Source organism: Melitaea cinxia, chromosome 12, assembly GCF_905220565.1.
Source record: "Melitaea cinxia chromosome 12, ilMelCinx1.1, whole genome shotgun sequence".
Classification (NCBI taxonomy): Eukaryota; Metazoa; Arthropoda; class Insecta; order Lepidoptera; family Nymphalidae; genus Melitaea; species Melitaea cinxia.
Genome location: NC_059405.1, coordinates 235,853 through 256,717, shown reverse-complemented (window position 1 = coordinate 256,717; position 20,865 = coordinate 235,853). Strand labels below are relative to the sequence as shown.

Here is a 20,865-nt window from a genome sequence, read left to right as displayed (position 1 = left end):
TAATACCTAAGCATAAAATGTAGTTCTGTTGGTAGTTCTTGTTACATAAATAAATAAATTTATAAAGATTACAAAAAGACATGCAAATAAAACAAACACATAACAAAACAAGTAAATTTATTGTTTACCCATACATAAAATGCAATACTGTTTAGTTTATTAAGCTTAATATTTTCAGTTCTTTGCGGTTCTAAGTTGTGCATTAATTTCCATATTACTGTTGAGTGGGGGGTTTCCATAGAGGGGAGGGAATTACGTTCTACAACAGTCGGATGTTACCTATATCACAAACATGAAGGGTTTATATTAGGAACAGACGGCCGTGTGTGCATGTAAACATGGTTGTACCCAGAATTATGTTTAGGTGGGGCAAAGACTAAATGTAGAAAATCAAAATTGATTTTATATACTTTCACTACACTACTTCAATAATAACTAGCAGAGGTATTTGACTAAATCTACCTAAAGCTTACTTATATAATCTAATCTAATCAATTATTAGATTTGAGTCAGGGTAGGGCAAATGCCTCACATTGCCCCACCATTGGTATTTTATGAAAATAATTGTTTGTTCTCATACAAAGATGTAAATTTAAACACGACCACATTTCAAACACCGGCTTTCAACTAAAATATTAATCATCAAAACCGGTAAACTCAGTAAAAAGTTATGAGGTGACACATATAAAAAAAAACCTTTCTGAAGTCGTTTTTAAAAACAGCAGTAGCGCCCCATTAATATGGTCGACACCCCCCCCCCCTCACATACATATTTACTTGGGTAAGTACTATCTCGGTCTCGTGTGTGAGCTACATCGCCATGTAGTAGCCCCCCCCCCCAATCTCTTCCACCCCCACGTCTACTTGGGTATGTACTTGAGTATCTTGATCTCGTGCGTGAGCCACACCGCCAGAGTCAGCAATAGTAGGGAGCCCGCCTGGTGGCTGGCGGCCAGCTGGGTGGGCACGTACGTCAGTAGGGTGGAGATACCCAGGCACACCTGGAATACAACCCTATTATAATACATACCGATTGATTAATTCAGCCTGTAACGTCCCACTGCTGGGCATATGAATTTGTACGCTAACCCGCAGTGGAGCAGCGTGGTGAATTAAGCTCCGACCCTTTATACTATATGGTGGAGAGAGGCCTATGCCCAGCAATGGGATATTACAAGCCAAAGCAGATATATTGTTATCAATTGTTTTCTATATTTTCCTATCTAATTTGTAATCAAATGAGATTCTAAGAGGGGTGAACACTATGATTCTGAGACACAGTTTTTCTTTCTAGCTCAGATAAACATTGTAATCATATGAATTGTTCCCGTTTCTTTGTGAAAAAAAAAAAAAAATTTTTTTATTGTTCAAATTGTATTTCGACAGACGTCAACTTAGCCGTCTTATCGAGACAAAAACTAGAGACTATTCATAACTTCATTGCCAAACAGATTACGAAGTATTAGCACTGGTCCATATGTTTATTGTAGACAATAATTAAATAAATAAATAATCGCTTCACACCCCCTACCCTCCAGTCGGGGTTCCGGAAACACACACATCACACATAACCTCAAAACGTTACACGTAATATGCCTCATTTAACCAAAATTATAAAATAAAGGAATGTCGAGACTTGAAATTTAAAAGGCCCACATTACATTCGATTCCATCATTTCATGGTAGATAAACATTACTCTGAAATGATTCCACAAATAGAAACACACATTTCCCAAACCCCCCCCCCCCCACCACCACTGACCTGCAGCCAGGCCACGGCCCCCACCGCCGTGGCCACCCTCCTGGCAGCTGGAGACAGCGGCCTCCTCCTGGCCAGCAGTGCGACCATACTGGCCACCACCAATGTACTGGTCCCGAGGACCCGATGGTCAAACTGAACCGTCGTGGGATTCTCCGTGATGTTACGTAACTTGGGCGTGAATGACAGGATGTCATCCGGTATCCAGTTGTCTCCCATTTTTGGAAATGAGTTGTAAACCAAACCCGCGTCGAGACCAGCTACGAACGCTCCTGTAATGTAAAAAAAAGCAAGTCCTTGTACTTTTTTGTTTTGTTAAATTTTCCTAAAAGTTGAGTTTAGAATTGTATAAGTGTTTATTAGTATTTAAATATTTATTTCTTAATGTTAATTGTAAAATTATAAGAATTGATTCTGAATTCGCTTCAGCCTGTAATATCCCACTACTGGGCATAGGCCTCTTTCCCCATGTAGGAGAAGGATCAGAGCTTAATCCACCACGCTGCTCCAATGCGGGTTGGCGGATATATTCCCTACTATGAGTAACGATCGCTATCAGGTGTACACGATAACAACCGGGACCGACGGCTTAACGTGCTCTCCGAGGCACGGTGTGGAGACCCACAAGGACTGCACAAACACCCAGACCACGCCAAACACCTGTATGGCCAATACAAATGTTTGTCATGTGCGGGGATCGAACCCGCAACCGCCAGCGCAACAGGCACAATCTATGACCGTAACCGATGAATGTAATGTAATGTACCGTATGAATTAAAAACAAAAGAAATGTAACTTTAAAAGATTGTTATGACATTAAAATGGCTAAATTCTAGATGTACATTACCAAAGTATACTCACCCGAAACAGCGGTAAGGAACACCATAGCCTTTACTGTATGCGCAAGTGCGGTAAGGCTAGCCAACCCCTTGACTTTAGCTAACGTAGCTGAAGAGGGGAAGGGGCGAAGCACCCTTAGGGCTCCAGATATCAGCCCCGTGTACAAAATGAAGGCTAAACTGAGATGTGCTGCTAAACGATATTGGGATACTCTTGGCACGTCTGACGGTCCCTGGAACCGGTCCTCGAGACCGGACTTCACCATATACCAACCCATTAGACCCTGGACAGTAAAAATATTTAGATTTTAGTTTTTAAAAGAATATGTTAAATAGTTTTGGAGAAATTTATGAAGGTAGAATAAAGAGGATACAATGAGGACTCGACCCACTAGAGCTATAGAGCTATAGGTTTTTGTGAAAAATTTAAACTAGACTATTTTCAATATATTATTGCCCCCCCCCCCCCACGTGGGTGCCGTAAGAGGTGACTAATAACACAGTTCCACTTCCACTTTGAAACTCAAAAAGCCGACAGAGGGCGGAATAACCATCCAACTGCTGGCTTTGAAATACACATACCGAAGACGGGCAGCAGTGTCTTCGGTGCGACAAAGCCAGCCCTGCGGTCACCAACCCGCCTCTGCCGCCGTGACTATGGGCAACACACATGAGTTCACGCCATTTTTGGCGCGAACTTGTGGAGGCCTATGTCCAGCAGTGGACTGCGATAGGCTAAAGTGTGATATATTCTTGCACTTAAAAGCACATACAAAAATATCAGTACAATGGCACTTGGCAAAGGCGAACTTATCTTTAAAAGAATTCTCTATCAGAGTACCGATGGGAGTGAATGATGGTGCTATTGCGGGGTACAGAAATGCGAAAGAACAAAAAAAAAAACGTATTATATACATTAGGACTAACTTAAGGAACTAGTTCATTTCTTAAGCTTTTCGTGAAAGTGTTTATGGATGTGCTTTGTTGGATCATTTTAGGCATTTCTTTCCTAAGAGTTAAATAAAAAATTGGGCGGCTTAGGGACCTGGAGTAGCTTTGTAATACTCTTATACATTCATTTATTTATTTTTTTGTTTATTTATTTTATTTATTAAAACTATTGCACACAAAATGAAAGATACAATTTAGAAACATTAGATACAAAACAAAAAAGTATACAAAGGCGGTTTTATCGCTTATAGCGATCTCTTCCAGGCAACCTTTAATGAAAGTAGTAAAAATTATTATTTTATAAATGTTAATAAGTTGTTTTAGTACATACATTGGATGTTGAAATGTGTTGAATTGTTGTTAATATTCTTTATTAGTATGCAAGTGTAACGAGTGTACAGTTTTAATTGGTACAAATTTCTTGGTATTGGTTGAAGTAAAATAATCTAATATAGTCTTCTCACCTGGGCAGCCACCAGCACGCAGTAGGCTCCCACCCTGACCTTCATCCCCCGGTCCAGATACCCCCGGGCCCAGAAAAAGGCGGCAGGCAAGAACACCGCCGCCCCTATAGCACGGCCCCATGTTCGATGGGCGTACTCCATGTACCAGATCCACTTGAATTCAGATAGCGTCATGTTCATGTTTTTACTAGAAGACCAGAAAATTATTTATACCTTTTTTTTGGTACTGTGTGGCTACGGTACTAAAGAATATAGCCACCCCCTCTCTTCCCGTGGGCGTCATAAGAGGCGACTAAGGGATAACAAAGGTCCACTACCACCTTGGAACTTAAAAAGCCGACCGGTGGCGGGATAACCATCCAACTGCTGGCTTTGAAATACACGGGCCGAAGACGGGCAGCAGCGTCTTCGGTGCGACAAAGCCAGCCCTGCGGTCACCAACCCGCCTGCCCAGCGTGGTGACTATGGGCAAAACACATGAGTTCACGCTATTTTTGGCGTAAACTTGTGGAGGCCTATGTCCAGCACTCGACTGTATAGGCTGTAATGATATTATTTTTTTCAATATAAAACACCGAAGATCTTAACAAATACAACGTGGTATATTACAAACTAGCTGTGCGGTTTAAGGTGTTACCCACAACTGTTGAAACCGGCTTTTATTCCTACTTTTACTAATCCAATATATAAAAATCTCGTGTCAAGTGTGTTTGTTATCGACCTCCTCCGAAACAGCTTGACTAATTTTTTTTTTTTGTGTATATTTTGTAGGTTCGAGAATCGTAGGCTACTTTTAATACAGCTCCTGGGGTGTGGGGATTGGATCGGCAACGCGCTTGCGATGCTTCTGGTGTTGCAGGCGTCTATAAGCTACGGTAATCCTTACCATCAGGGGAGCCGTACGCTTGTTTGCTGACCTAGTAATATATATAAAAAAACCTAAGTGATAATGATATCCCAATCCATATGGCAGAACAACGTTCGCCAGGTCATCTTGTATGTAACGTACACTATGGTCCGCATGGTGGTAAGCGGTTGGGGGAGTCCCCAAGTGTTTGATAAGTACGTCCTCGTCGTCTCCCCTGGACCCCGTCCTGACCCCGGTAACGCAGGTGGCAGGCGGGTGACTGAACCTTGCAAACTATACTTGGTGATCGATTGTTGTGTGCGCTTCACGAATATTTTGACGCGATGCTGTTGCGATCCCGTACCAAAGGCCCTTCTCAGGGCCAAGCCGACGGCCCTTCTCAGGGCCAACCCAACGGCCCTTCTCAGGGCCAACCCAACGGCCCTTCTCAGGGCCAACCCAACGGCCCTTCTCAGGGCCAAACCCAAGGCCCTTCTCAGGGCCAACCCCAAGGCCCTTCTCAGGGCCAACCCCAAGGCCCTTCTCAGGGCCAACCCCAAGGCCCTTCTCAGGGCCAAGCTGAGGCCGACCGTCGTTTGGACGAGTCTAACGTCGAGTCTGACCTCGAAATGGACGTATCTATTAAGGGCTCTTCTCAGGGCCGTACCGAGGCGAAGAAGCGATCGTCCTCCTCCGTTTTCTTCGTGGGTTCGGACACGGAGACGGAGGAGACGGAAGTCTCGAAAACTATCACTGCCAGGCGTGGGAGGCCGTTGGGCTCGAAAGCAGGCTCGAGTTCAAGGGCAAAATTTTTAAAATCTGCTCCGGCGACTGTTTTCGATGATCTGGAGGCTGTACTGCGTGGCAGGCAGTACAGGCCAGGTAGCGCTACGGAAGGGACGACTCCGATTTCCTCTGGAAACGAGTCTGATTACCTAGCGGCGTTGGATACCAGCGCATTAAATGCGCAGGAGCTGCGTGCGCGCGCAGGTGAGGGCCTTGCCTGCATTATAGAGGTTGCCAAAAAGTCCGGCAACCTCAAGGGGGAGTTTGTGGCCCGACTGAAGAGGTCCGCCAAGACCCTTACCGAGGTGGTTGACGCGCTCTCGAGCCGAAGCGAAGCCGAGGAGTCGAGGCGGTTGAGAACCGAAAATCGCCGCCTCAAACTGGAAGTGGAGGCCTTGAAGGTAGAGGTCAAAGCGTGGCGGCGCGACGTCACCGAGGCCAGGACTGATGCGGTTGCGGCTACTACCGCCGCTGCCACCGCTACTGATGCCGGAGCGCGAACGCCGTCTACGCCCTCGCTGGGTTTAGAGCTGGTCGAGGAAATAAGATCCTTGACCTGCTCACTCGGTGACAGGCTTAATACTCGGCTAGCGGGGATCGAGGCCCGTCTGCTGCCGGCCCAGACCTTGTGTCTTACACCAAGGGCAAAGGTAGTGGCATCCACACCACCTAAGACGTCACCTGCACCTCGTGGTCCCGAGACGACAGCCACTCCCTCGGTGGCCCCGTCCATTGCCGCCCAGGAGGAAACCTGGGCAACAGTAGTTAGGAAAGGAAAGGGCAAGGGGAAGGGAAAGTCCTCCACCCCCGCCCCTGCACCTGCGATGAAGTCAGCCGCCAAGCCGACCACTGCATCGTCTGCAAAGCAGGCCGCCAAGTCGACCGCGAAGACGTCCGCGAAGTCAACCGCCATGCCGTCCGGAAAGCCGGCTGCGAAAGCGACTGTCAAGCCGAAGTTAAAGACGCCGAAGACCGCGGCAGTCGTTCTTCAGCTGCAGCCGGAGGCCGTGGAAAGGGGGCTGACGTACAGCTCCGTCCTTCGGACGGCCCAGGAAAAAGTCGACCTCCAAGAGCTGGGTATCGACCAAATCCGTTCCCGGCAGACGGCCACGGGGGCGAGAATGCTGGAGATCTCTGGCTCTGAAAGGAATGCGAAGGCGGACAGGCTCGCGGAATCGCTTCGTGGAGCCCTGTCTGGGGTGGCGAATATCGTCAGGCCCGTCAAATCTGCGGAGGTGCGGATTTCGGGCCTGGACGAAACGGCCACTAAGGAGGGAGTGGCAGCGGTGGTCGCCAAAGCAACGGGAATTGACGTCGGGCTCGTAAAGGCCGGAGCATTACGCTCCGGCTTCTATGGCACGAGCTCCATCGTGGTCTCCTGCCCGATTTCGGCAGCGAAAACGCTGACCGAAAAGGGCAGGCTACTGATCGGATGGAGTTCAGCACGCGTGACGGCTCTGGAGGCACTGCCCATGCGCTGCTTCAAGTGCATGGGACTGGGCCACACGCGCCCTCAGTGTCCAGCGTCGGTGGACAGGGGTGACCTGTGCTTCCGATGCGGACGTGCAGGCCACAAGGCAGCTGCGTGTGAAGAGGTCACCCCGCGCTGCGCTATTTGCGTGGAGTCCGGCAAGCCCTCCGACCACAGGATGGGCGGTCGTAGGTGCAAGCCTGCGAAGATAAAGTGTAGATCCGCAGGGGCCCGGGCCACCCCAGCGGCTGCGAGCCAGATCGGCAAGGAGGGGGTCGTCCCTTCGGTGGCGGACGGTGAGGAGGTTGTGATGTCTGAATAGTATGGACCAGATCAGACATCACAACTTCCTCCAGGCGAACCTGAACCACTGCGCCCGGGCCCAAGATCTGCTCATGCAGGCCTTGGCGCAGTGGCGCATAGACGTGGCAGTGGCGGCGGAACCGTACTTCGTTCCTAGCTCACACCCTTGTTGGGCTGCGGACCTGAACGGCACCGTTGCCATTGTGAGTCGATCCAATGACGGCAGCCTCCCCTTCTCAGTCGAAGAGAGGGGACCCGGGTACGTGGTGGCCAAGTGGGGAGAGTATGCTGTGGTGGGCGCATACTTCTCCCCCAACAAAACCGTAGCGGAGCTGGAGGCCTTCTTAGACCTCCTAGTCGCTGCGGTTGGAAGACAGGCACCACGTCAGGTCGTCCTCCTCGGCGACCTGAACGCCAAGGCCCGGGACTGGGGCAACCCCTTCACTGACTCTCGCGGGGAAGTAGTCAGGGAGTGGGCAGTCACTGCGGGCTTGACCCTGTTAAACACGGGGTCGGCCCACACGTGCGTGCGACACAACGGGGGGTCCGTGGTGGACGTATCGTTCGCTTCCCCGTCCATCGCCGCACGTGTGCAAACTTGGAGAGTGCTGTCGGAGGTGGAGACTCTCTCGGATCACAAGTACGTGAGGTTCGAGGTTTCCACCTCCCACAGCCGAGGTGCGCCTCGGCACTCGGCGTTGCAATTTCCGCGCTGGGCCGTCACCCGCCTCGACGTGGAGTTGGCGAAGGAAGCGGCGATCGTCCAATTGTGGTCCGCTACTCCTATGCACCCGGAGGTAGACATTGCGGCGGATCACTTCCGCGATGCGGTGACGGCCGTGTGCGACGCGGCCATGCCGAGGTGCCGGCACCGTCCCGAACGCCGCGGGGTCTATTGGTGGAGCTCGGAGATCGCGGAACTCCGAGCCGCCTGCACAGCGGCAAGGCGACCCTACGGACACTGTAGGAGGCGACGCCACGGCCGGACAGACGAGCAGATGCCAGCCGTGGAGTTGGAGGTCGAGCGCCAGCTATACGAGGCGTACCGCGACGCCAAGCGCAAACTACAGCTGGCCATCGTCAAGGCCAAGTCACAAGCCTTCAACGAAGCCCTGGCGAGCCTCGACAGGGATCCATGGGGGCGTCCGTACAAGGCTGCCCGGAAAAACTTCCGGCATCAGACGCCCCCGGTCGCCGAGTCGTTGGACCCCGTGGTCCTGAACAGGGTGTTGGGCGGGCTTTTCCCCGCAAGAGACCCCAACTACACCCCCCCGCTCATGGACGTTTCCCCTCTCGTCGAGGAACTAGACGAGGGCTCCATCCCGCCTGTGTCGGAGGCGGAAATGGAGGTTGCAGTCCGCCGCCTGCATGGAAAGAGGACTGCGCCCGGCCCAGACGGCATCCCGGGCCGGGTGCTGGGAATCGCCCTCCAGGAGATGGGTGATCGGCTTCGGGAGTTGTTCAGCGCTTGCCTCGCCTCTGGGCGATTCCCGAAGCCGTGGAAGAAGGGACGGCTGTGCCTGTTGCGGAAGGAGGGGCGACCCGTCGACTCGCCCTCCGCATACAGGCCCATCGTCCTGCTGGATGACGCGGGCAAACTCCTGGAGAGAGTTGTGGCTTCCCGTGTTGTCCGGCACCTGGAGGTAACTGAGCCCGGGTTATCCGAGGCCCAGTACGGGTTCAGAGCGGGGCGGTCCACATTAGACGCCCTGCTCTGGCTTAAAAGATGGACGCAGGCGGCGGTCCGCGACGGGGAGAAGGCGTTGGCTGTCTCGCTTGACATCGCTAACGCCTTTAACAGCCTACCACACGCGACGATACTGGAGGCACTCCGCTACCACCGGGTGCCTCTGTATCTGCGGACGCTGCTGGGCGACTACCTCCAGGGTCGCGAGGTCCTATTGCCAGGGCGCGACGGTCTGCGGCGACGTCGTGTCTCGTGCGGAGTTCCACAGGGGTCAGTGCTGGGACCGCTCCTGTGGAACATCGGCTACGACTGGGTGCTTCGGGGCACGTTGCCCGCAAGTGTGCGGGTCTCGTGCTACGCCGACGACACCCTAGTCGTGGCAAAAGGAAGGGACCTCGCGGAAGTAATGCGGTTGGCCACGGCTGGCGCAACACTTGTGGTCGGCCGTATACGAGCCCTGGGGCTGGAAGTCGCCCTGACGAAGACCGAGGCCCTACTGTTCCATGGGCCTCGAGGGGGACCCCGTCCAGGTACGCGGGTGACTGTTGATGGGGTTTCGGTCCGGGTGGGGACCCAGATGAGGTACCTGGGTCTCACCCTGGACGGGAGGTGGGCTTTTGGGGCTCATTTTGCAGAGCTAGCCCCAAGAGTCGTGAAAGCCGCCGCCTCACTGGGAAGGCTGCTGCCGAACGTGGGTGGTCCCAGTGCCCATTGCCGTCGGCTGTACTCCGGGGTCATCCGGAGTATGGCCATGTACGGGGCACCCATCTGGGCGGACGCCCTCGGTCGCGCCAACAAAATCCAGCTGCGACGGCCGCAGCGGGTCATCGCGACGAGGGCGATACGCGGTTACCGGACGGTGTCCTGGACGGCGGCGTGCGTGCTGGCCGGCGATCCCCCCTGGGAACTGCAGGCGGAGATCCTCACCGAAACATATCATTTTGTGGCGGCGAGGAGATCCCGGGGGGAGTCTCCTACGTGGGAGGAGCTCGCACGCATGCAGAGGCTGGCGCAGGACACCCTGTTGCGGCGGTGGACGGAGGACTTGGCTTCGCCAGTCCCCGGGCAGTGGACGGTGGACGCAGTGAAGCCGGTCCTCCGGAAGTGGGTGAGGCGGCGGTTCGGGCCGCTGACCTTCCGTCTGGTGCAGGTGCTTTCCGGACATGGGTGCTTCGGTAAGTACCTGCACCAAATCGCGAGACGGGAGGCGACTCCAGCCTGCCACGAGTGTGGAGCGCCAGAAGATACGGCGCTCCACGCGCTGGAGGCGTGCGCCACTTGGGAACCGCAGCGGCGCACGCTTTCAGCGGTTATCGGACGGGATCTCTCGCTGCCGAGTGTCGTAAAGGCCATGCTTGACAGCGAGAGATCGTGGCAGGCGGTGGTCTCCTTCTGCGAAGAGGTAATGACGCAGAAGGAGACCGCGGAGCGGGCCAGAGAGGAAGACGCCTCTGCTGGCCCACTCCGGCGCAGACGTACGGGGGCAAGGAGAAGGCGGTTTGCCCACCTCCTCCCCCCCTCGTAATAGTGGGGTCGGCGGCCGATAGTCGGGGGACTTCGGCCGGCCGGACGACACGACCCCATACGTCTGGGGGTGGCCTTGTTGTGAGCGAGGCCACCCCACCATCATGCCGGGGCCCGGAAGCTTTGTCCGGGCCTACCGCTGAGGCGAGGTGGCGAATGCTAGCGCGACCCCTCTCGCCCCACCCAGGCGGATGACTGCTAACACGTGGTGGTTTTTAGTCAGTAGGAGTCTGACATAACCCTCTGGCGCCCCCGCGCTGGAGGGTATCCATGATGGATTTTCCCCACGTAAAAAAAAAAAAAAAAAAAAAAAAAAAAAGGTGGTAAGCGGTTACCGTAGCATACAGACAGGCGACACCAGAAACTCTGGCCATCTTGCTCACAACAGGAACACAACACGGCTTGATAGCAGTATGATTTAGCTGTGATCTTCTGTAAGGTCGAGGTACTTCCCTAGTCATTCAGCTCCAAATTTTGAGCAAGCTGTTTCCTGCTCTTATCACAATAAAATCGCTCATTACGACAATCTTTTCTGATCCGATTTTAAAAAGTCTTTTTCATTGTAAAAAGGCTATGTACCGCCCCAATATGACCCTAAATGAGCTATCACAACAAAAAACAAATAAAAAATAACACTTACTATTTATATTCAGGGAACTGTTTGTATTTCTCGAACTCCGTCTGCCACTCGTCTTCACTCCGCGGTAATTTCTCTCCGAGTAACTTCCACGTGACCATCGACAGACCGGACTCAGTCAAACGCGTGACTCCACCTTGAAACACGTATGTTGGTGTGTTATTAAATAAATAAATATATATAACATACACACACGGTCATCTGTTCCTACGGTCAGCAACTTAATGCTTGTGTTATAGGTAACAGGCGACTGTTATACTTAGATTTTTTTTTTTTTTGATAAATTGGCAAACGGGCAATTTAATTAGGTTATTGTAACTATCATAATCATTTCGGCCTATTTCATTCCACTGCTGGACATAGGCCTCCACAAGTTCACCCCAAAAATGGCGTGAACTTATGTGTGTTGCCCATAGTCACCACGCTGGGCAGGCGGGTTGGTGACCGCAGGGCTGGCTTCGTCGCACCGAAGACGCTGCTGCCCATCTTCGGCCTGTGTATTTCAAAGCCAGCAGTTGGATGGTTATCCCGCCATCGATCGGCTTTATAAGTTCCAAGGTGGTAGTGGAACTGCGTTATCCCTTAGTCGCCTCTTGCGTACCCACAGGAAGAGAGGGGGTGGCTATATTGGTGCCAAAAAAAAAACATTAAATAAACAATAAATTTGCTGAATTACTATAGGACTAGATGATACATGCAATTTTATCAAATAGTAAGATTTTTATAGAGGCCTAACTCTTAAATATCGTAAACGACATAAGGGCCTATTATTATTATTATTATTTTATAATGCACTAGCAGCTCTTGGAGCTGATGCGTGCATATCACTGCACTTATGTTCTCTCTACTTTAGTTTTTAAATGGTCATCCAGTCTGTTTTTAAAAGTGTTTACTGATGGTGCACCAATCACTGATTCTGGCAGCTTGTTCCATTGGGTAACCACGCGATTTGGCAAAAAGTGACATCTGGGGTTGCTATAGCAAGGAGATCTTGTTAGTTTTTGAGAATGTCCTCTTAATTTTGGATTTGGATTCATAATATACATGTCTTTAAAATTCTTGATATTATAATGTCCAGTTAGAATTTTGTATGTTTCAATGAGATCTCCCCTCTGTCTACGTTGTTCCAATGTACTTAATTTAAGTTCTGAAAGTCGTTCTTCATATGTCCTATGTCTTAGTGAGGTCACCATTTTTGTAGCTCTACGTTGTACTTTTTCCAGCATTTCTATGTCTTTCCTAAAGTATGGACTCCAGATTTGGAAAGCGTATTCTAGTAGTGGACGGATGTAAGTTTTATAAATTTTGATAAACAAGTCTTTTGTAATAATGTTAAAAGCTTTTCTTATTATATAGAGCATAGAATTAGTCCTTTTTGTTATACTTGTGATGTGACCACTTTAGGTTATGTGTAATGTTCACTCCAAGATCTTTTTGGTAGTTTACGGGTTTTAGGTGTACATTTCCTATTTTGTAACACATTTTAGGATTGTTGCTACCTATGTGTAAAACTGTACACTTTGCTGCATTTAGTGACATTAGCCAGTCTTGTGTCCATTGTACAATGCGATCTAGGTCTTGCTGTATAACATTGTGACTGATGAGAGGGTTACCGATTATTTTAGTATCATCAGCAAAAATGGACAGACATGATTTGACAACACTTTTTAGGTCAGTAATAAAAATTCCAAATAAGATTGGTCCGAGCACAGATCCCTGTGGTACGCCACTGTGAACATTATGAGTTTCTGACAGAGTATCTCCAACTCTAACCCTGAATTTTCTATCTGTCAAGAAGTCTGATATCCACCGGAGGAGTTGTCCTCGGATTCCAAAGTGCTCCAGTTTTGCTATCAACATTTTAATAGGAACCCGATCAAAAGCTTTCTCATAGTCTAAGTATATGGTATCTGTTGGATGGTGTTTGTTCCAGTTTGATGTCCATTTATCGAGGCAAGCAAGAAGGTTGGTGACAACGGATCGCCCAGGAACAAACCCATGTTGTTCATCAATAATTATATTTTCGATTGTAATAAACTTTCTTAATTCTCCTGCTATTATTTTTTCCATTGTTTTGCAAACAATACTTGTAAGGCTAATTGGCTATCTATATAAGGCTATCTTAGACAAAAATAAATTTTATATTTAAAGATGCTAGATATACTTCAAGAACTATATGGTCTGCCTCGTAAAAAAAAAAGAAAAATGATGTACAAAATTGAGTGATCCAAGAGTTTTTATGTAAATAGTTAATATATCATTCATGTTAATATACTGCGTACTGTATTGAGATTATTTATGCTTAGTGCAACTGATCCTTTTTGAACAACATTTTATCATATTGAACAACGAAATGGAATCTTACGTAACAATAGGGGTTGAAAAATTACATGGGGGGTAGGGGAATCAAAAAGTGTCAAAATCATCCTTACGTAATCAATGACTGAAGCAAAACTTCTCTATGCACGCTTGACTTGGAGAGTAAGCTGGTGAATGCGTGAAGAAAGCGTTACGAAAAATGCGATCGGGCGAGGCGAGCGGAAGTTCAGAGGGAGATATAAGTTAGTGAAAATAGAGAGAGAGTTACGTCCCATAAGTTTTACTTTGGTCGTGTGGTCTACAGTACACTGATTTTTTTTTTATTTCCTTCTACTGCAAAAGGACTGGATTTCAAATAAAACCCAATTTCCATACAAATACAATTTATTTTATGAAAATGACAAATTACAAGAAATGTTAAGTTTACTTCATAATTAAAAATTACGTTTAATCATTAACCAATATTAATAAATATGTAATCATCTTTAATTATATTAAGAAAATTTAACGTACTGTTATAAATATTATCACACACAAGTAAAACAAGACCTTAAACATTTCTTAGAATATCTATTTTCCATATCGCGTCAAGCTTGACCAAAATATTCATAAATTTAAGAAACAATCGTATGAATTGAAAAAACGTGAATGCATTTCATGACGAGACACGCCTAACACAATAATAGTTATATTTTAACACCTAACTTGTATCATAAATAAGTTTAAACTTTAGTAACATACCATGAAACACTAAGATTAATCACTTGTTACATTCTCAAATATAATACAAAATTCTACATTATAATGACTAGGTGAGGAGTAACGTAGTTACGAAAGCCTATTTGACTTGACAAATAAATTATTGCTAGAAATTTAAGTTTTTAAATATTAACACCTCTATGACTATCGATACATTTTAGAAATTATGTTTAATAATTAACTCATTCGCATACGCATTCAGCTTGTAACAGGCCCCTTTCCTCATGTAGGAATAATATCGGTGTTTAACCCACCACGCTGCTCCACAGCGGTCTGGTGGATATGTGAGTATATCTAATATGAGGTATCGTACTGTGAATAACGATCGCTATCAAGTATACCATCCGAGCCATCCCGAGCGGGTATCAAACCCGCAAACCATCAGTATTTCAGGCGACTACTCGCACCAATACATTTGTATTTGTACAAATATTTCCTGCCCGTCTGGTTTTCTATCATTGTGAGTCTCCCAACCGTGCCTTGGAGAGTACGTTAAGCCATCAGTCTGGTTGTTGTGTTGGTTGGAGGTTAACACAACAGCCATTGCACTGATCCAGGAGCCGTGGGTCAGGAATGGCACTGTATGCGGACTCCGGAACTCTGGAGGTAAGCTAATTACACATACAGGCTCGGAAAACAGCAGGGCCTGTATTTACATCACCAACAATATACAGGCGCAAACATTAACGAGATTCTGTTCTAGAGATGTGTGCGCCATACAGCTGCATAGTATGCAAGACCACAGCCTGCCGGAGATGGTGATCGCGTCGGCCTACATGCCGGAGGCTGATGCGCCACCGCCGCACGACATGGCACGGCTGATAACATACTGCGAAGAGGCCAGGCTGCAACTAATTATAGGCACTGACTCCAACGCACATCACACCCTATGGGGAATGAAAACAACAAACGAAAGAGGTAAGCTCTTAGTTGAATATCTGATGACGACAAACCTACAGATCATGAATGTGGGCTCTGAGCCCACTTTCGTGAACAGACGTAGCAGGACAATCATCGACCTAACTCTTGCCACAGAAGCGGCCTCCGAGACCATCTCCAACTGGCACGTATCCGATGAGGCATCGTGCTCAGATCACAGATGGATACGCTTCGATGTGCAGGTAAATACAGTTCCAGCAACCCCTAGGCGTAACCCACGCAAAACTGACCGCGTGCACTACGCTGAGAGACTGGAGCAGCTGCTCAGTGAGCAGGCATGCCCAGACCGGCTTGTGGGAACAGAACATATAGAACAGCAGGTAGATACGTTGACTAGCAACATTATAGACTCCTACCAAACTGCATGTCCCTTATCATTGCCACCGGAGAACAAAGTAATCTGGTGGGGGCCTGAACTGGAAAGACTCAGGAAAAAGGTGAGGCGACTTTTAAACAGAGCAATGAATACATGCGCCGATCTGGACTGGGACAGGTATAAGAAAGCCAAGTCCAGATACAAAAAACGACTAAGGTACAGAAGCACCGACTCGTGGCGCAAATTCTGCAGCAGCGTGGAAACCTGCGAACAGGCCAAAAGGGTAAGGAAGGTCTTAGCAAACCAATCCAGCCAGCTGAAGGGCTCCCTAAGAAAGCCTGACAACACCTTCACGAGCACGCCGGAAGAAGCAGAGTGCATCCTGGTTGAGACACATTTCCCAGGGTGCCACATCATGCAGTCGGTGGACTGGCCCGAGGAGGACGTAGCCCCAACAGAGGAGCATTGGGAATATGCACTCAAGGTAGTAAGCCCATCAAAAGTCAGATGGGCTATCAACAGCTTTGACTCCTTCAAATCCCCAGGGTTGGACGGGGTCTTCCCGGCACTTCTAAAGTGGGGAAGTAACCGACTGATCCAGAGGCTTACCACTGTTTTGGCGGCCTGTTTAGCTCACAGCTACGTGCCGAGGCAGTGGAGGGAGGTAAAGGTAATCTTCATCCCCAAACCGGGAAAAAGTGACTACTCTGAACCCAAATCCCACAGACCTATAAGTCTTACATCTTTTCTACTGAAGACTCTGGAAAGGCTGTGCGAACGGGATCTGAGAGAAAACGCCCTAGCTACAGTACGCCTACATCCAAACCAACACGCGTACAGCCAAGGTAAATCAACAGAGTCAGCTCTACATGCAGTGGTCAGTAAAATAGAAGAGGCCATTGACAACAAGGCTATGTGTCTTGGCACCTTCATCGACATAGAAGGAGCCTTTGACAAGACTAACTTCAACAGCATCTCGTCGGCCCTAGTTAAGCACGGGGTACACCCGATGATGATTGACTGGATAGGTAACATGCTCAGAAAAAGAGTCATTAAATTTACATCAACTGAGGCACAACATGCACTGGTAGCCAGAGGATGTCCACAAGGAGGGGTGCTTTCCCCACTACTGTGGAACCTAGTGGTAAACAACCTTATAACCAGACTGAATCAGCACAACTACTTCACGATCGGGTACGCTGATGATATCGCCATTCTAATCAGCGGCAGAGTCAGCAGTACCGTGTGCAGTGTCACACAGCAGGCGCTACGAATTGTGGAGAGATGGTGCATAGATAACGAACTCACCGTCAATCCAGGAAAGACGGAACAGGTAATGTTCACTAACAAACGGCAATTGGGGAGCTACAAACCCCCTAGACTGTTCGGTACGGAGCTACAGTTCAGCTCGGAGGTAAAGTATCTAGGAATTATTCTAGATAGCAAACTGAACTGGAGCAAGCATCTCAACAGCAAAATTGACAAGGCTACAATAGCCTTCTGGCAGTGCCGCAGAATGATAGGTAAGAAATGGGGTCTATCCCCAAAAGTCACTCTGTGGCTGTACCAGTCCGTCATCAGGCCAATTATCAGCTACGGTGCTGTGGTTTGGTGGCCGAGAACCAGACTAATCACCGGTGAAGCAAAACTACAACGACTTCAAAGGCTAGCTTGCATGGCGACTACGGGCTGCATGAGGACTACTCCGACAGCCGCCCTGGAAGCCCTACTGAACCTGCCGCCGCTGCACCTGTTTATCCAACAGGAGGCGGGAGCGGCTGCGGTAAGACTCAGGAAGCTAAACCTTTGGAGGAACGTAAAGGTAGCACATACAGGAATACTTGGCGAACTGGCAAACAGGGAACCGCTCGTCGAAGCGGTTACCGACAGGATACCCAAACAGTACGTATTCGACAAAAGATACAGAATACAATTACACGAAGACCCAGGTGAAGGCCTCAACCCTAGGGAGTTAAGAATCTTCACAGACGGGTCGAAAACATCAACAGGTACAGGTTCTGGGGTCTACTCAGAAGACCTGAATATCCACATCTCATCGCCATTAGGAATCCACAACACCGTCTTCCAGGCGGAATGTATGGGAATCATAATGGCAGCAACAGCGATCAAGTCTAGAGAGGTACAGGGTTTTCCAATCCGTATACTTTCCGACAGCAGATCGGTCCTGCAAGCCCTACAGAGCGACATTATGACATCAGGGCTAATATACGAGTGCCATCGAGCTCTGACGAAGGTAAGTGAAACAAACACCATTACCCTTCAATGGATAAAGGGACACAGTGGATCGCGAGGCAATGACGCGGCCGACCGACTGGCGAGGAATGGATCGGAGATGAGGGTCCACGGACCCGAACCCATTCTGCCTCTGCCATTCGGATGGCTGCGCAGCCAGCTGCGACACAACACCAAGGTAATGCACCAAGAATATTGGACAAACCTAACTACCTGCAGGCAGACCAAGGAAGCTCTTCCGACGATCAACCCAGGATTGTCCCGCAAACTTCGCGGTTACGGAAGAGCCCAGCTCCGACTACTGGTCGGGGCGCTTACGGGACATGCCTTGCTTAACAAGCACTTACACAATCTAGGTGTTACAGACAGCCCCCTGTGCAGAGCGTGCCTGGAGGCAGAGGAAACGGCCTCACATATCCTGCTGGAATGCGGTGGTGTGGCGAACTACAGGGCACTACACCTTGGGACACCGAGGTTGCTCCAGGAAGTCGTCGGCAACGTGAAGGGTCTGCTAGGCTTCCTCAAGGAGCTTGGCTGGCACGAATAGTGCCCACCAGCCGATCACGCAAAAAAGGCGCATCAAGACGTCGAGTTGCGGAAAATAGCCCGTGTACAACAAACAAACAAACAAACAGTCTGGTTGTTATTATAAATACCTGATAAGGATTTTTACTCATAGTAACGAATATATCCACCTATCCGCAGCGGAGCAGCGTGGTGGATTAAGCTCCGACCATTCTCCTGCATGGTTAAAGAGGCCTGTGCCCAGCAGTGGGATGTTACAGGCTGATTGTGACATCGTGATATACTAATTATTATACTCATTGTTTATATGTAAGTACTATGTGATATGAACATCTAACATCCTACACACCAAAATATCTATTACTTAGATGAGATCTATTCCATGGGCCTGTTTTACCAGTCGCCGTTAACGTTATATAACGGATATCTAACTGATAAAGGCTTGCTATATATTATTCTTCTCCTCCACTGAATTCCACTGTATTTATGGCATATTTCTATTTGCAATTATGAATCTAAAACTTGTAGTTTATCAATTGAGGAGGACAGGTCTTAATGTCCCAGTCTACCGCCTGCCGTTAGTCTATTCGTAACTTATGTGAGGGATAAACTATATCCACAACCGATGAAACAAGCCCTATGAATATAAAATATCTCTATATATTTTTGTTAATCATAACTATATACTATCCTCATTGTAATAAATTGTATGCAAGTTTTTACTACAAAATAGAATTCTTTAGGTATTTAAAATCTAAAAATGACAAAGATAAACGTCAAAGTAGGTAAAAGGTCAAAAAAAATGTGACAAACTGTGACAAGAACTGGAGAGGGTTCAAAAAATTGTGAAATTCTTGTGAGGTAATTTATATTTTTTATTTTTATATAAATTAGTATTTTTATTATACTGTTGAGTTAAGAGGAGGCTGTGCAGTGTTTAGGTTTTTACAGTGTCAATCTTGTTTGTTGTCACTCTTGGAGTGTGGTAAAAATAATATTTCGTTTAAGATTAGCAATCAATGGGGTAACGTTTTATGTCACACAATTTATGACGTACAAATTACAAATTAAAAACATTGAAAACTTGTAATATAGCCATGAAATAGTCCAGAAGCAACGCAAATATGAAGAAAAAGATTAAGCATAGCTATTTACTGCCATTAGTGCCCGTGACAATTACATTAATTATGTAATAAATGGAAAATAATAATGTCAAGTAGCCCGCGACCATACCTAGTACTACCGCTGTGAAAACCATGCCACTGCACCCGAGCAGCCAGTAGCCAACCGCCTTAGATTGCTTTGGCTTCGGTGACGATGAACAAAATCTTGCAACTATGCCATTTGATTTAATAATGTCACGCAGCTGGAAAGAATATTTATGTATTTTTTAAGATGTATTATTTTAATAAGATTAATATTATTTTATTTTCAAAAGAGTAACTCAGAAGTTTTTGCCGATTCGTTTCTGCAGAATCTATATTAAGAATCAGTGGTAGCTTCGCTTTTAAAAATTATAATCACTTAAAAATTTGAATTTGTAAAATAACAATTCGAAGGTACCTTTGAAGCCTCTTTGAATAAAGTTATTTTTGATTTTGATTATATATTTATTTATTTGTATAAGATGTATGACTATTAGTGACTTGTTTCCCATTTGTAATTTCAAATGAGCCAAAAAGGATTAAATAAATAACTTTGAGAATTATAGATTATCATTATTATTTTTTAATATGCTTTGTTATATTTGCTATTTTTTTTAAAAAATTTTGCAGTTTGAGCTATATTAATTTTACATTAAAACATTTGACGCTTATAGTTTGACTGGCTCATTAGTGCAGCTATCAGGGACCCTGCTTTTAGCTTCTAGGGTCATTGGTTAGATTCTTATTTCAAGTCTGTGTGTAACATTTATATTACTATAAAAGTGTTGCATAATACTTTAGCTCTTACCAATAACACAGGCACAAGATTGCATACTTTAAGAATAGATGGTGGTATTTTTATGTTAATATATTCATTTATTTACTATTAAAACATAATCTTTCTGAACATCAAGACTTTCTCTGACAGTAAGAATATAGTATTGATACAAACAAGTAAATAATTACTACTATGGAATTTTCAAGTATTTTAAAATTAAAACACATCCTAATACTAGGCTGAACAATTTGTTTGTATCGAGAATAATCTCGATATGCTCGATTGCCATGATAATTTCATCAGACTAACCTTATAACCCTTTTCAAAACCATATTTGCTACCGGAGCGGACTGAAGTTAACAGCTGTCTCGAGGCCAGGCGGCTGTGTATACTCGTGTTTGATAGCAGGAACTTTATAGGCGCCACTTTCAGTGACTTAACACATCTACAACCTTGTGCAATCCACATTTTCACTGAAATTATTAAAAAATTAACATAAATAACGGTGTAGTAAATAGGTTATTATAATTAAGATATTTTTACAAAATAAGATAAGGTTTATC

The 20,865-nt window shown here is 47.0% G+C and overlaps 1 protein-coding gene across 1 annotated transcript; it reads right to left on the bottom strand.

Annotated features, from left to right (window-relative positions):
- Positions 1-721: 721 nt before the first annotated feature.
- LOC123658606 (cytochrome c oxidase assembly protein COX15 homolog) lies at positions 722-20,770 on the bottom strand. Its single transcript, XM_045593976.1, has 7 exons — positions 20,612-20,770; positions 19,613-19,745; positions 11,272-11,404; positions 4,014-4,200; positions 2,621-2,882; positions 1,763-2,031; positions 722-1,001 (listed from the first exon to the last, which is right to left on the bottom strand). The coding sequence occupies exons 1-7, from the start codon at positions 20,768-20,770 to the stop codon at positions 861-863; spliced, it is 1,284 nt and encodes a 427-aa protein (XP_045449932.1). The 3' UTR covers positions 722-860.
- Positions 20,771-20,865: the final 95 nt, after the last annotated feature.

Excerpts from the sequence above, each read along its gene's own strand:
- LOC123658606 (XM_045593976.1), bottom strand. The coding sequence starts at position 20,770 with ATGTGGATTGCACAAGGTTGTAGATGTGTTAAGTCACTGAAAGTGGCG. Across the intron at positions 4,201-11,271 it reads CAGTTCCCTGAATATAAATA|TAAAAACATGAACATGACGC; the intron begins GTAAGTGTTATT and ends CTGGTCTTCTAG. Across the intron at positions 1,002-1,762 it reads GGGCCGTGGCCTGGCTGCAG|GTGTGCCTGGGTATCTCCAC; the intron begins GTCAGTGGTGGT and ends GTTGTATTCCAG.